We start from the raw sequence: 12,204 nt of genomic DNA on the forward strand, positions 1-12,204 counted from the left end.
TTCTGCAATTAACATCTTCTCTTTTGATCTTTCTGACCTAAATATCTTTGCATACTTACTTCTATACTTAATGAACCCCCACTTACCGTTAAATGCGAACACAAATGTTTATTCCTCTGGGAAACCTCCCAGGTCTGACCTTAACCCTACCTTCTCCCATCCAAGCCTCAGGAAGGATTACAGGCCCTCTCCTATGCTCCTGCCCCACGTTGGGTCATAAGTATTTGGTTTGTTTTTTTCTCATTTTATCCTATGAGTTCCTCAAGGCCAAAAACAATGTTTTATTTCTTTGTGTTCCCAGAATCTAGTATCATGCCTCACATAGACAATAATACACTTAGGGAATATTTGTTAAAGATGCTTCAGCAAAGGTTGTAGGCAGAATTGATCTAGCATCCTGTTGACTGTGCTATGTTTTCTTAATTGTTATTGAACAAAATTAAATGCAAAGATAAAAACATCTTGAGTGAAAAGTACTATTTCTTTTTGTATAGTTGAGAGAATTACTTTAAAGTATTTATTCTCACACTGGCATCCTCTCGTTTTCAAAAGCTAATTGTATAAGCCCTGTGCTTCTCTTTCCTACTCATCTTTAATGCCTATCTTGATATTTTACTGTGTGTTGCCACATCCCCCAGAGAATGGGGAGGATAAATGAGACTCAGAGACTCAGATTTCTTCTTTTCTACTTCTCAACATCTCTGTTGAAGCATTTGAGAGGAAAGAAATAGTGACACTGATACAACAGATTTTATAGTATCTTCATAACCATATATCCTCGATTAGTAAAGCTGCTCCATACATCATACCTCTTCATTTGTGAGCGTGTTTATAAAAGGGATTAATATAAATGAACCTAGGTATTCTTTATAAATGTATTCTAATCAGAAATGAGAATAATTTGGAAATCAATCAGTCACAGAGTTCCTGTGATTTTTCCTTTTTCTTATGTTAGGAAACACTGAAACTAGTAAAAGAGAGTGTCTTTCATTCCCGTTCAGTGTTATAGGAATACCGAAGTTAAGAGAAATGAGATTGGTATCTTACTTAGTTTCTTATACCAGGGATAATCAATGATGGTTTATTGTAGGATCTAATGTATATTTAACATTCAAAATTTACACAGGAGTTAACAGAGAAGCGGGGTGGGGGAGATTTGCTTATTGGCCTTGCTTGGTATTTATTTACAACATTTAACAGCTTTGTGTTAAAATGATGTATCCATCCACGTGGCCATATTCTTCCAAAGATACTAATTTAAAACAAGAATCTTATTAAGGAGGTAGTCTCAAATTTGCTCTTTAATGACTTATGGATAAGCTGGGTTTGCAGGCATATTATCATCAGGAAAAGAGAACATGTTCACAGTTACTTTTTTTCACGGCCCAGGAAGCTACTTGGCATGTGCATGCAGTATATTATATGTAGAGCATGGCTTGATTTTTTTTTTTTGCATCTAGTGACCTTGCTGCATGAATTTCTTATAATTAATGTGACTCTGCATGAGGTTGTACTAGCTTTCTTGTTCACTGAATGCTTGGACTTATTTTTTAGATTTCCATGTAGAAGAGGCACTGGATTGGCCTGGAGTATACTTGCTACCGGGCCAGGTTTCTGGGGTGGCTCTGGATCCTAAGAATAACCTGGTGATTTTCCACAGAGGTGACCATGTCTGGGATGGAAAGTAAGTAATGTTTTTCCTTCAAGGAGTAAATAAAAATAAAAAGAGCATGCATCAGTTTTTGTTACACTAAGAATGGTAGTGAGAACACTCATGGTTCCTTTTGAACTTGATTTTTGTGAGCAAAATATATTTGTTCTTTTAATGTATGACTGTGACAGGTAGCAGAGGAAGTCTTAATGCATTTTAAAACAAAATAGTTTTACCAACTAGTTTATGAAAAGAAGGCAATAACAATCTCTGATTCTGCCTACTTACTATTTTGTTTCAAGCTACCTTCACATTCTTAATATCAAAGGCAGTTAAAGAATTGGCTGAGGAATTTCAAGACTTCAAAGAAAGTGCATCATGATAAATGATCAACTAAGAAAAGTTATTAGCTGACTATAACAACGCACTTTGTTATTTCCATGTGCTGGGTCCAGACCATTCTAAGGCCATTGTACTCTCCCTTTCCTTCACACTGCTACATGGCAGTGAGAACAACGGACCTCCTATGGTTGTGGTTGGAGCAGTTTGGCCACCACGAGTGTAGAAATAGTCAGTACCTTGGCCTTCACATTGTCATATAGATTAAATTGTTATTCAAATGTGCTCTTTTCATTAGCATCAAAGACTTTAATGAAAAGTCTTTGATGCTAATGAAATCACACTAGGATTACCTAATACCCCTGCTGTTTCCTCTGCATTTCTCTTTGCAAACTTTCGTTATAGAGGTTTTTGGTAAAAATGTGTAACATTTATTGAGTGTTGATTGTGGGCCTGTCACTGTTCTAAATGTTTATATAAATTATCACACAGCAATTAAGCACTGTTATTTTCCTCCTCATCCACATTTTTTATTTACATTTTTATTAAGTTTAGTTGGTATAGAGTCTTATATGAGTTCTATTTCAGATGTACAATATAGCGACCCCACATTTTTATACCTTATCTTGTGATCACCCCACTAATTCTAGTAATCATCTGTCACCATGTAAATCTATCACAATATTATTGTCTCTCTTCCTCTTCACCTTTTCACTCATCCCCTACCCTTTGCTCTTCTGGTAAACATCATTTACATTTTACAGATGAAGAAACCAAGAGAAGGCAAGTATTTTGTCTCATGTCTCACGGTTTCAAGTGGGAAAACCAGGTTTCTGTTCCTTTCCATCTGACTCAAGCTGGCCCACTTTAACATGCTGACTTTTATAGGATTATAAACACATTTACATAATTGTATTTTTTAAAGCTTGCTCCAGAATTTAGTAGGTTATTTTAATTCTCCTGAGTAATGAATATCCATTTGGTCATTTGTTTTATCACAGATTTACATATGAAGGTAAATTATAAAAGGTCAATTGAGTATAATCAGTCTTCTCCTTTCAAGTATACAGCTATAGGGTCTGAAAAATAGAAGATCTACATATATAGTTCAAGTGTTTTTTTTTTCCATTTTCAGAGATGTTGATTAAACTTATGCTAAACCTGCTGTCACATATACATATACATAGTTTCCTTTGTGTAGTTGAAGATGAAATTCAATCAGCACTTCAAAATAGATTGTTACTGTTTAATTGTTTTTTTCCAGTTGTCACACTTAAAAATGAAATCAGGGAGAGATCACGTTAGAGTTCAAAGCAAACAATTGAATTCAGTATTCTTATTCATACATCTCTGTTTCATGGTCTTGGTCATTATTGAATATCTAATGGTATTTTAACAAGTGCTTTTAAAAGCAAACTATTACTATTCATTATAGTATATTCTTCATTTTAATGAACATTGCTATATTTTCTGCATGGATTTCTAGCCACATTTTACCAGACAAGAAAATTGCAGCATCATTTTCTCCCATTGATACTGTTTCAGCTGGCTAAAGCTAAATTAGACAAAGTCTAATTTTCCATTTTCATGTGATATTCATTCCAAATAAACAGCAGAGGCTGGAATAGTTTACTAGAAAGGGAGATCAGTAAAAGGCAGCTCAGGGTAGGAGGTGACACAAGACTATGAAACAAGAGCCGCATAGGAATATTTTCTGTGACTTATATGGCAATCCTAACTAAAAAACTGCTTTTTCCTGGGATTTAGCTTTCATCTAGATAACCAGTACCACATGTAAATAGATTCCAGTTTCATTGCCAAGTCTTGGGTGTTTACTCTGATAAATGGCACCAACAAAGGGATGTTGTTAAAAATGCAAGACCTCTTCAGAGCAGATGTGCTGATTTAACTCATTAAATCTCTGTTTCTTCTTTTTCATCTTTATCTCTCGGATATAAGAATATTTGTTATCTCTTTCCTCTCTGCCTTTCAGTTAGCACCCTTCACAATCCGTGGTTGTGAAGAAATTTCCTTCTAGCACTCAAATCTCTGCTTTCAGCCACTGTCTGCTTTATTATTCATGAAGAGAATTTGAAGTGGATTACTCCGTTAGTTATTTTTTTTACGAAAATAGATTCAGATTTGTGGGCTCTGTTCTTTGAACAGTCGTGCATGACCATTCTTCCTACATACATAAGTCAAATTATATAAAATAAACGAAGTACATAGTTTTTCTTCTCCCATGTTAAGTATCCAGGGATTGTTGTGCAAAGAGAAAACACCTTCCTATAAAATTTACGATGGGCTGATGAGAGACCATGGAAATTAGATTGCATGGAAATGTCATTCTTGTTGCTACCACTACTTGGATAGAGTAGTGAGAAATCCTGTATTAATTTTTCTTGGAATCTTTCCAATCCTGATATTTCTCATGTTCACAAAATTATAGGTTTTATAAGGCCAAAGCTTGCTCTAAATCATACCTAACCACTCTATATCCCCTAATTTTTAGGTGATCATTCTTTAAGTATCAGACAGTGCTTGAAGTTAATGATAACCTCTGTTGATACATAGCACCCATAGCTCTTTTGGCATCATCTCATCAACTGACATTATAAGTATTATTACTCTTTATTCTTATCTAATAGCCCTGATCATTCCTTACTCTTCTATTTAACCATGCTAAATAGGCATGGCAACCAAAATACTACTATTACTACTACTACTACTACTAATACTAATACTAATAATAATACTACTAGTACTAATACTACCACTAATAATAATAATAAACTTCTTAACTTCCTGAAAGATGATCGTCACTCCCTTTCTCAGTTTGATTTCCATCTTCCTCCCTCTCTGTCCTTTACTTCAATATGGCTGCTTTAAGAAGCTTCTTCTGAAGCTTCTAGCTGAAATGGGAAGTGCCTGTTACCAGCCAGGTGTAATGAAACTTTAAAAAGCCTCTTGTCTTCCCTGGTGTTAGGGCAGCATGGCAGCTAGAGCTCTTTAAAGCTTAAATGCCTGCCAGCAGGAGCTGGGTAGCTCCTAGCACAGTAACAGCTGTCCCTGGGTCTCTGTCTTAAAAGACCAGCACTGTCAAAGGCTCGCTTCTCTTTTATTTATCTCAGATATGGTTGAGGTTCTGCTATGCAGAACTCACATCACATACCCACTTCACTAAACCATGGGTTTTACCCCTAATTTTTAGGTGTTAAAAGTTGTTTCCTTTATATCTTTTATCATTTCTTCACATGGAGTTGAAAGAAATCTTGAAAGTTATGTCACTTGGAATTCTTTCTTTTACCAATAAGAGAGAAAACCCAACACACACTAGCTTAGTAAAAGAGGAAATTTATTAGTTTGTATAAATGAAAACGTCAGGGATGTGGTAACCCAAGTGACATCAACAAGATCCATTTTTAACACATTTTCTCCTGGTTGGTGCCATTCTTAGGCCCTGATTGGTCCTCCTTCCCCTTGTAGCTTCAGAACCCATCATCATAGTAGTCTCACAGAAGAGATAGTCTATGTCTCTGATAAGTCAACAGAAAATCCTTAAATCGAGTCACCTAGCATTCTTCAGCCTGACTTAGATCATGTCTCCTCCATCTCTGAATCAGTCATTGTGGGCAGAGGAAGGAAATCCACTCTTTGGCTTAGCCTGAGTTTTTTTATCCCTAGTATGTGTGATGTAGAGTTGACATCATTGGAAGCAAGTGAAGCTCAGAATATCAGGTCAATTAAAAAAAATTGAGGTTTCACTAGCTCAAAATAGGGCAGTATACACTGAGCACCCAGAATAACAGATGTCCACCAGAGAACTCATCTCTGACATTCTGCTTAATAGTGACATCTTTTTACAAAATCTTCTACAGTCATCCAGTGCTTGAATTCTTTCAGTGCCAAGAAAGTTCCTAGAAGAGACACACTTTCCAATTATGGGACTCATCTAAATGTTACACAGTCCTTCATCATGTTAATCTCAGATATGCGACCTGTAACTCTACCTTCATGACAGCCTAATGCAGAATAAATTTACACCCATTTTTCCATGTTAATTATTTGTCCATTTGAAGAAAGCCTCATCTTCTTCAGATTAAATATCCCCCAGGTCCTCACGTGGTCTTCGTGCTGACATTATATTTTATCTGAAGGCACTCAGGTTTCTTAGCCCTTTAAAGTGTTTGGTTGAGAAGTGGCTGCAATACCTCATATATTATCTGATCAGCAATACAGTTACTTTCCTTGATGTGTATTCCTAATATCTATTAGTCACATCACCTTGTTGCATTGTGTTGAATTGGTAGATTTAATAAGATCTGCAAATATATTTCATAAAATTGTGCTCGAGTTTTTAACAGAAATTTATATTCATGCAGTGTTTTTAAAATATGGAATTCAAGACTTTATTCTAATTAAATTTCACTTTGTTAGATTTAGCATTGCTTCAATTTACAGATATCTTTTTATTCTTAATTAACCAGAGAATGAACTATCTCTCCTAGCCTTGTACTAGGTCTTTTTGATGATCATGCTTTCATATTCTCAGAAATGTTTATAAAATGTGAGTAGTTGAATGGTTGGTTAAGCAAGTTTTGTTCCTAGAGATGTGGTCTTCTGAGGATCTTCTCCCACTCATCTCCAAAGTAGCTCACAAACTGCCTCTTTGCCAGTGCTTTATGGAATTTTGCCAAGATCTATTGTTTCAGAAATTTATCTGCTTTCTAACTTTCAGGAAAATTAGTTCAATATTTGCCTCACTAATTTTCTGGAGTCTCATTTTAGGTTCTGCTTGAAGTTCTGCTTCTATGTGTACAAATTTTTTTATACCATAAGAATTAATTGGGCCTGGTAAAGAGAACTCAAAGTGACTAAGTGGTTCCGTAGTACCTTCATATCTGAGAGAAAATCATAAGAAATTCTATAAAAATAATGTTTCCATTTTCTACCCTTCTCTCTCATATTGCCATTTCCCATTTTACTTGAGGCACTTTCTTCCAGTTTTATGCCACTTTCTCAAATTCTTCTTGGTTAAGTGACGATTCTTGCATCTCTTCTACATATATACACATTAAATTTGATAACTAACGGAGAGAGTCTCCAGTCCAGTGAGGTCAATCAGAGTAAGAGAAAACCACATCTTTTTTTTTAAGATAGGAGACTTAAGTTTGAATCTTGGTTACCATTTCCTAGCTTTGAGACCTGCATCAAGACATTTGAGCTCTCTAACTCTGAGTTCTCCAGTCTAAAAAATGAAGGCCTTAAGTCCCTCATTCTGTTGAGTAACAGAAAGCAGTGTGTTAAGTGACTCATCCCCAAGAGGCCTATTGACCAAACAGAGCCTGGTACTATGACACCTGGTTCTTTGTTCTTTCCATCCCTGTTTGTGATTTCTACAGTGCTAGGTCTGTCAGGGCATTGAAGAATAATACTTGTTTCTTCCCACCTCTTTTCTTCCTCACAGGGATTTTTTTTTTTTTTTTTTTTTTTTTGCAATGTGTATCTATTCAGAAGTAAGTGTTTTTGACATAGTATTAAATTATATTCCATTTAAAGTCTCTGGCCTTTATATGGTATGTCTGTGCTTTTTTAACACTGAAAGTACATTTCCACTTATTTTCTCACTTGAAAATTTATGGTTACTTATTCAGCTTCTTAATTTATATAATTACAACATTATATTTTATTTCTCTCTTCAGTTACTATTATTTATTTTGCATTCCTTTAATTTTGATTGATGGCACAGAAGTTTTCTTACCATAGTTCTTTCTTTGTGTGACTATAGCAAAGTATTTCTTCCTAGATTATCTAAACTATTTGGTCAGCTGCTAATGTGCAAAATCATTAATGGGGGATTCAAACTGCTAAAATAAAGAACTGATGAATTCTGGCCCATAGGCCTCAGTTCAGTCTTTTCAGCTGAGTGGTTTTTAAAGAAGCAAACAAAAATCAGCGGTGCTCCAAACACTGTGTGAAATGTGCAGGGTATTATTATATCCTGTAAAAAGTTAAATGTAGTTGAAATAAAGACCTCTCTGCAGCATATAATGTGGGGTAGCTGCTTTAGAACACTAAATAAGCACTTTGCTATAGCAACGGTGTATCTAGCTCTCTGAACGGAAATAGTTCATCCATTTGTGAACTATTCAAAGGTTAGTTTATAAACTACTTTATTTGGCAGATTTGTGTGTGTGTTTGTATGTGTGTGATTTTCCCATTTAAGAAAAAACATCTATTTCTTTTATTACTCACCCTGTGTAACTACCAGGGGCCAGCTGTTAGTTGCATGAAGCCATCCCATGTGAAAGATTAAGATTGGCCAACCAATCAGTTGAGTGGCTGAGTGTCCCTTGATGCTGCCAGTTTAAACGTATAGCCGTCTGTGAAAGAGTATCACAAAAGATTTTCAATTTAACAATCTGTCCCATTGTATTGTAGCTAATTCATTTAGAGCTATAATCTTACTAAGAATTCTAGAATTTTACTATTTGTTATTTTTGTTATTGAAGTAAATTGATATATTTAAATGATATTAATATAAGTAGCATGTCATCTTTGGTTTTTGTTATGATCACTTTGCATAATTTTTTTTCTGTGTTTTGAGAGAGGGTAGTTAAATAGATTCTCAAATCAGTAAATCAAGAACTTGCCTAATCACTGAGATCCTTAATGGATACAGGGAAATTGTAGTAATCCTATATATGAATAATAAGCATAAAGCCATCTACCGTAGAAAAATTGGCTAATCTTAAGCTTCACATGAAAATGCCCTCAGTACACACTAATGACATTTTTCTATTGGCACCTTCATTCGCTATTTCACAGTTTACTATAACACTAACAAGAAGTGGACAATGAAAAGAGTTGATCCTCATATTAGTTAATTTTCCTGTTTATTATCACCACTAGAAAATTGACATTTCTAGATTTTGAGTATAGATACCCATACACAAATTGTGTTTGTGACAGCAAAGCATCAATTATTAAGCTTGTTTTTGCATTTGTGGGCAGTGCAGAACAGTACCATTGATAAAGGATGTTTTCACTTATCAGCTACAAGATTTTTATTCAGTCTGACTGGCATAAGGACTGTGGGTCTTGGTTATTTATATTTCTTCCTTAACATAGCTTGTTTTCCTGTAAGCCAGGTCCAACATTTCAGGTCCTTAACCCTGAGCTTTTGTGTCTGCCAGTGAGTACTTTAAGTTAGAGTTTACATTTTGAAATATTTGAGTTCCTGGAGAAATAAGCTGGAGCTATGCATGCTTTAATTTATAGGAGTTCAATGTATGCTCCTGAGGTGGGGGGGTCCTCCTTCTTTCTCCCCATCTGTAAGTCATAGGAATGTTATTTCCTAAAATAGTAGGATGAGAGATTTAGGACTGATGGTGAATGTTTAAGCAAATAACAAGACAGACCAAAAAGGTAATTCTCTTCCAGAATTATTGCAACCCATTTCTTGGGGAAATCATGAAGAAGTAAATACGTCAGGCTTCCTATATGGTTTGTCACGTTGTAAATAAGAAGCAATGTGAAATTAGGTATGCTGAGGTATGACATGCTCCAGTTTTATCAAGATATACAATTGGACTGCCACTGTTATTAGATGTCAGTGGTGGGTCAGAGAACACTATAAATTTGTAAAGTGGATAGCACTTTATGAGGATATGGTAACTTGCCATGTTACTAACTCCTAGGTGGGGGCAGCATAGAGAAGTTACATACTAGTATATTCCATGCCCAAGCAAATAAACTATAAGAATAAATGAAAAATTTTGGAAATACAAAAGGAAAAGGGAAATCTGAATATGATCAGCGGATTTTATCAGTATCAATCTCTTGGCTATGATATTGTACAATAGCTGCACAAAACACTGCCATTGGGAAAACTGGGTAACGTGTACAAGGAATCTCTGTATTATTTCTTTCAATTGCATATGAATCTACAATTGTCTTAAATTTTCAATTTAAGAAAAAGGGAAACATGTATTTTAACTCCTTACAGTCAGGGAAAGCATAATTCTCACATAATTTAGATTACCATTGTGCCATTACAAAGCACCAAAATGTTTCTAAGTAATGAAGAATATAAGACTTAAGCTATAAAAGAGATAATAAGTGTAGAAGCTTTATCCAATTATGCATGAATGTGAAACTTACAGCATCCTATGAATTTTAGATGTGCTGAACTTATGTTATTCAATATCATAGTCAAGTTGGGCAAAAAAGACTGTTGATGGTTGAATCTGATACCTTTGTTTTCTAGAAGATTACTTATGATATTTTAGTACAGAAATTCATATTGAAAATCATTTCAGATATAGCATAAACTCTTTGGCGTTTCACAGCAATAAGAAAAAGAGACTTCATGTTTTTCCTTCCTCGGTCTCCCCTGACTTAATAACACCTTATATACTCTTACATTGGTTCTATTGAATAAATTTCACATTTTAATTTAATAATGATCCCATGAATATCATATAAAATCTGCTTTGTTAGTGATGTTAGTTCATTTCAAATATTTATGTATTTTTCCTAGATACTGCTGTGTAGATTTAACTACACGTAATAGCATATGTCAATAGTATTACTTCAGTTTTAGATTGACAAAGTTGAATCAATATTTTGTGCTCAATTAAATGCATCATTAATAAGAACTACTCCAGGGACTTATTGTTAATATCTTTCAGGAAAAAAATACCCAAAAGACTAACTAGTCAAAAAGCTCAAATAATTGTGTGATGTATATTTTTAACGGCAAGAGAATGGATTTTGAAATTTTTGTTCTCCTACTGGGACTCTACATAAGTTCCATAAAAGTATCAACCAATTAATCAATAGGTGTATGGCAGATTTGAGCAGTCTGCTGCCTTTCCAAGTGGTAAATGTGCCTCCATAAATATTTAATGATATTCAGATTCTTTTGCTTATACAGTTGAACTACAAATTATTGGTTTTTTCATAGCCCTCTCTGATTCTATAACGGAAATATTATTTTACAGAAATATTCATCGATTATACATTGATTATCATCTGGCAAAATACAATTATTTTACATACATACACACACGTTTCAACTATGTGCTGATCCATTTCTTCAGTTCTGAAAATATAAGTTGGTCTCTTGGTACTTCGTACATTTATCTCTCTATTACATAAGCTTATATTAGAAGAGTTTATCTTTGTCATTTATCCAAAATAATTTCCCAAACAGAAATTGAAATAAGTATATCTGGGATAATTGTCAACTTAAGGAAAGATATTACTAACAATTCAGATAGAAATATAAATGGAAAAATATATGTATAAATATTTGTTTATAATATTTTATAATAACCTGAAAGTTATAGAGTTAAAAAAGAAATTTTCATGTTTGTTTTAGTTTTTATATTATTACGTAGTTATTCATTTTGTACTTCTAGAAAAGCTGTTGTATAGAAAAAGTTTTATCTAAGTATATTTTTTCAAGAATCAATTATGTTTTATGTTTTCGAAAAATTTGGACATTATGTGGTATCCTTATAATATGATTTGCATGTTTTACCTATGGCAAGTATAATAGTGAACGCATTTTGATCTTGCTATCATTTGCATTTTCATTACAGAGAAAGTTAAAATAAATTATGCTTTCGTTTGTAGTTTGAAAGAAAATAACTATTAAATTAAAGTATTTTGAGGCTTTCTTTAAAAGTTAGTTGCTTAAGAGTTTGAGGTAGTGTTTCTCAAATTCTCACATGAGTATGAATCACCTGGGGATCCTGTGAAACTGCAGATTAGATTCAGATTCTGTTGGGTCTGTGACCTTGCATCTTCAGGCAATTCCCATGCTGCCGCTCCACTGACCACTCTGAACAGCACAGTTCTGCAGGCTAATGGTGTGTGTGTAATCCAAGATACTGAAACGTCAAAGACAAATACATCTGAGCGCTTCTCTAGATTCTGTATTTAGAATCTCAAGTAAATGGTCTGCATTTCTCAAGTGACTTGGTTTATTTTTCATTCTAATGCATTTATTTTTTTTAGCTCTTTTGACAGCAAGTTTGTTTACCAGCAAAGAGGACTTGGGCCAATTGAAGAAGACACTATTCTTGTCATAGATCCAAATAATGCTGCAATACTCCAGTCCAGTGGAAAAAATCTGTGAGTTAAATTACATGTTGTTATTAATGCTTGTACTACATATAGCATTGAGTATAAAGTGTCTTGTTGGG

The 12,204-nt window shown here is 34.3% G+C and overlaps 1 protein-coding gene across 14 annotated transcripts in view; it reads left to right on the top strand.

Annotated features, from left to right (window-relative positions):
- Positions 1–12,204, top strand: part of PAM (peptidylglycine alpha-amidating monooxygenase) — a 143,700-nt gene that overhangs the window by 109,749 nt on the left and 21,747 nt on the right. For all 14 annotated transcript variants that reach the window (XM_006913249.2, XM_015590487.1, XM_006913252.2 and 11 more), the window contains 2 exons: positions 1,555–1,684; positions 12,017–12,133. In XM_006913249.2, coding sequence (XP_006913311.1) covers positions 1,555–1,684; positions 12,017–12,133 — 247 coding nt within the window. The remainder of the gene's footprint in view (positions 1–1,554; positions 1,685–12,016; positions 12,134–12,204) is intronic.

This window comes from Pteropus alecto, unplaced genomic scaffold, assembly GCF_000325575.1.
Source record: "Pteropus alecto unplaced genomic scaffold, ASM32557v1 scaffold20, whole genome shotgun sequence".
Lineage (NCBI taxonomy): Eukaryota > Metazoa > Chordata > Mammalia > Chiroptera > Pteropodidae > Pteropus > Pteropus alecto.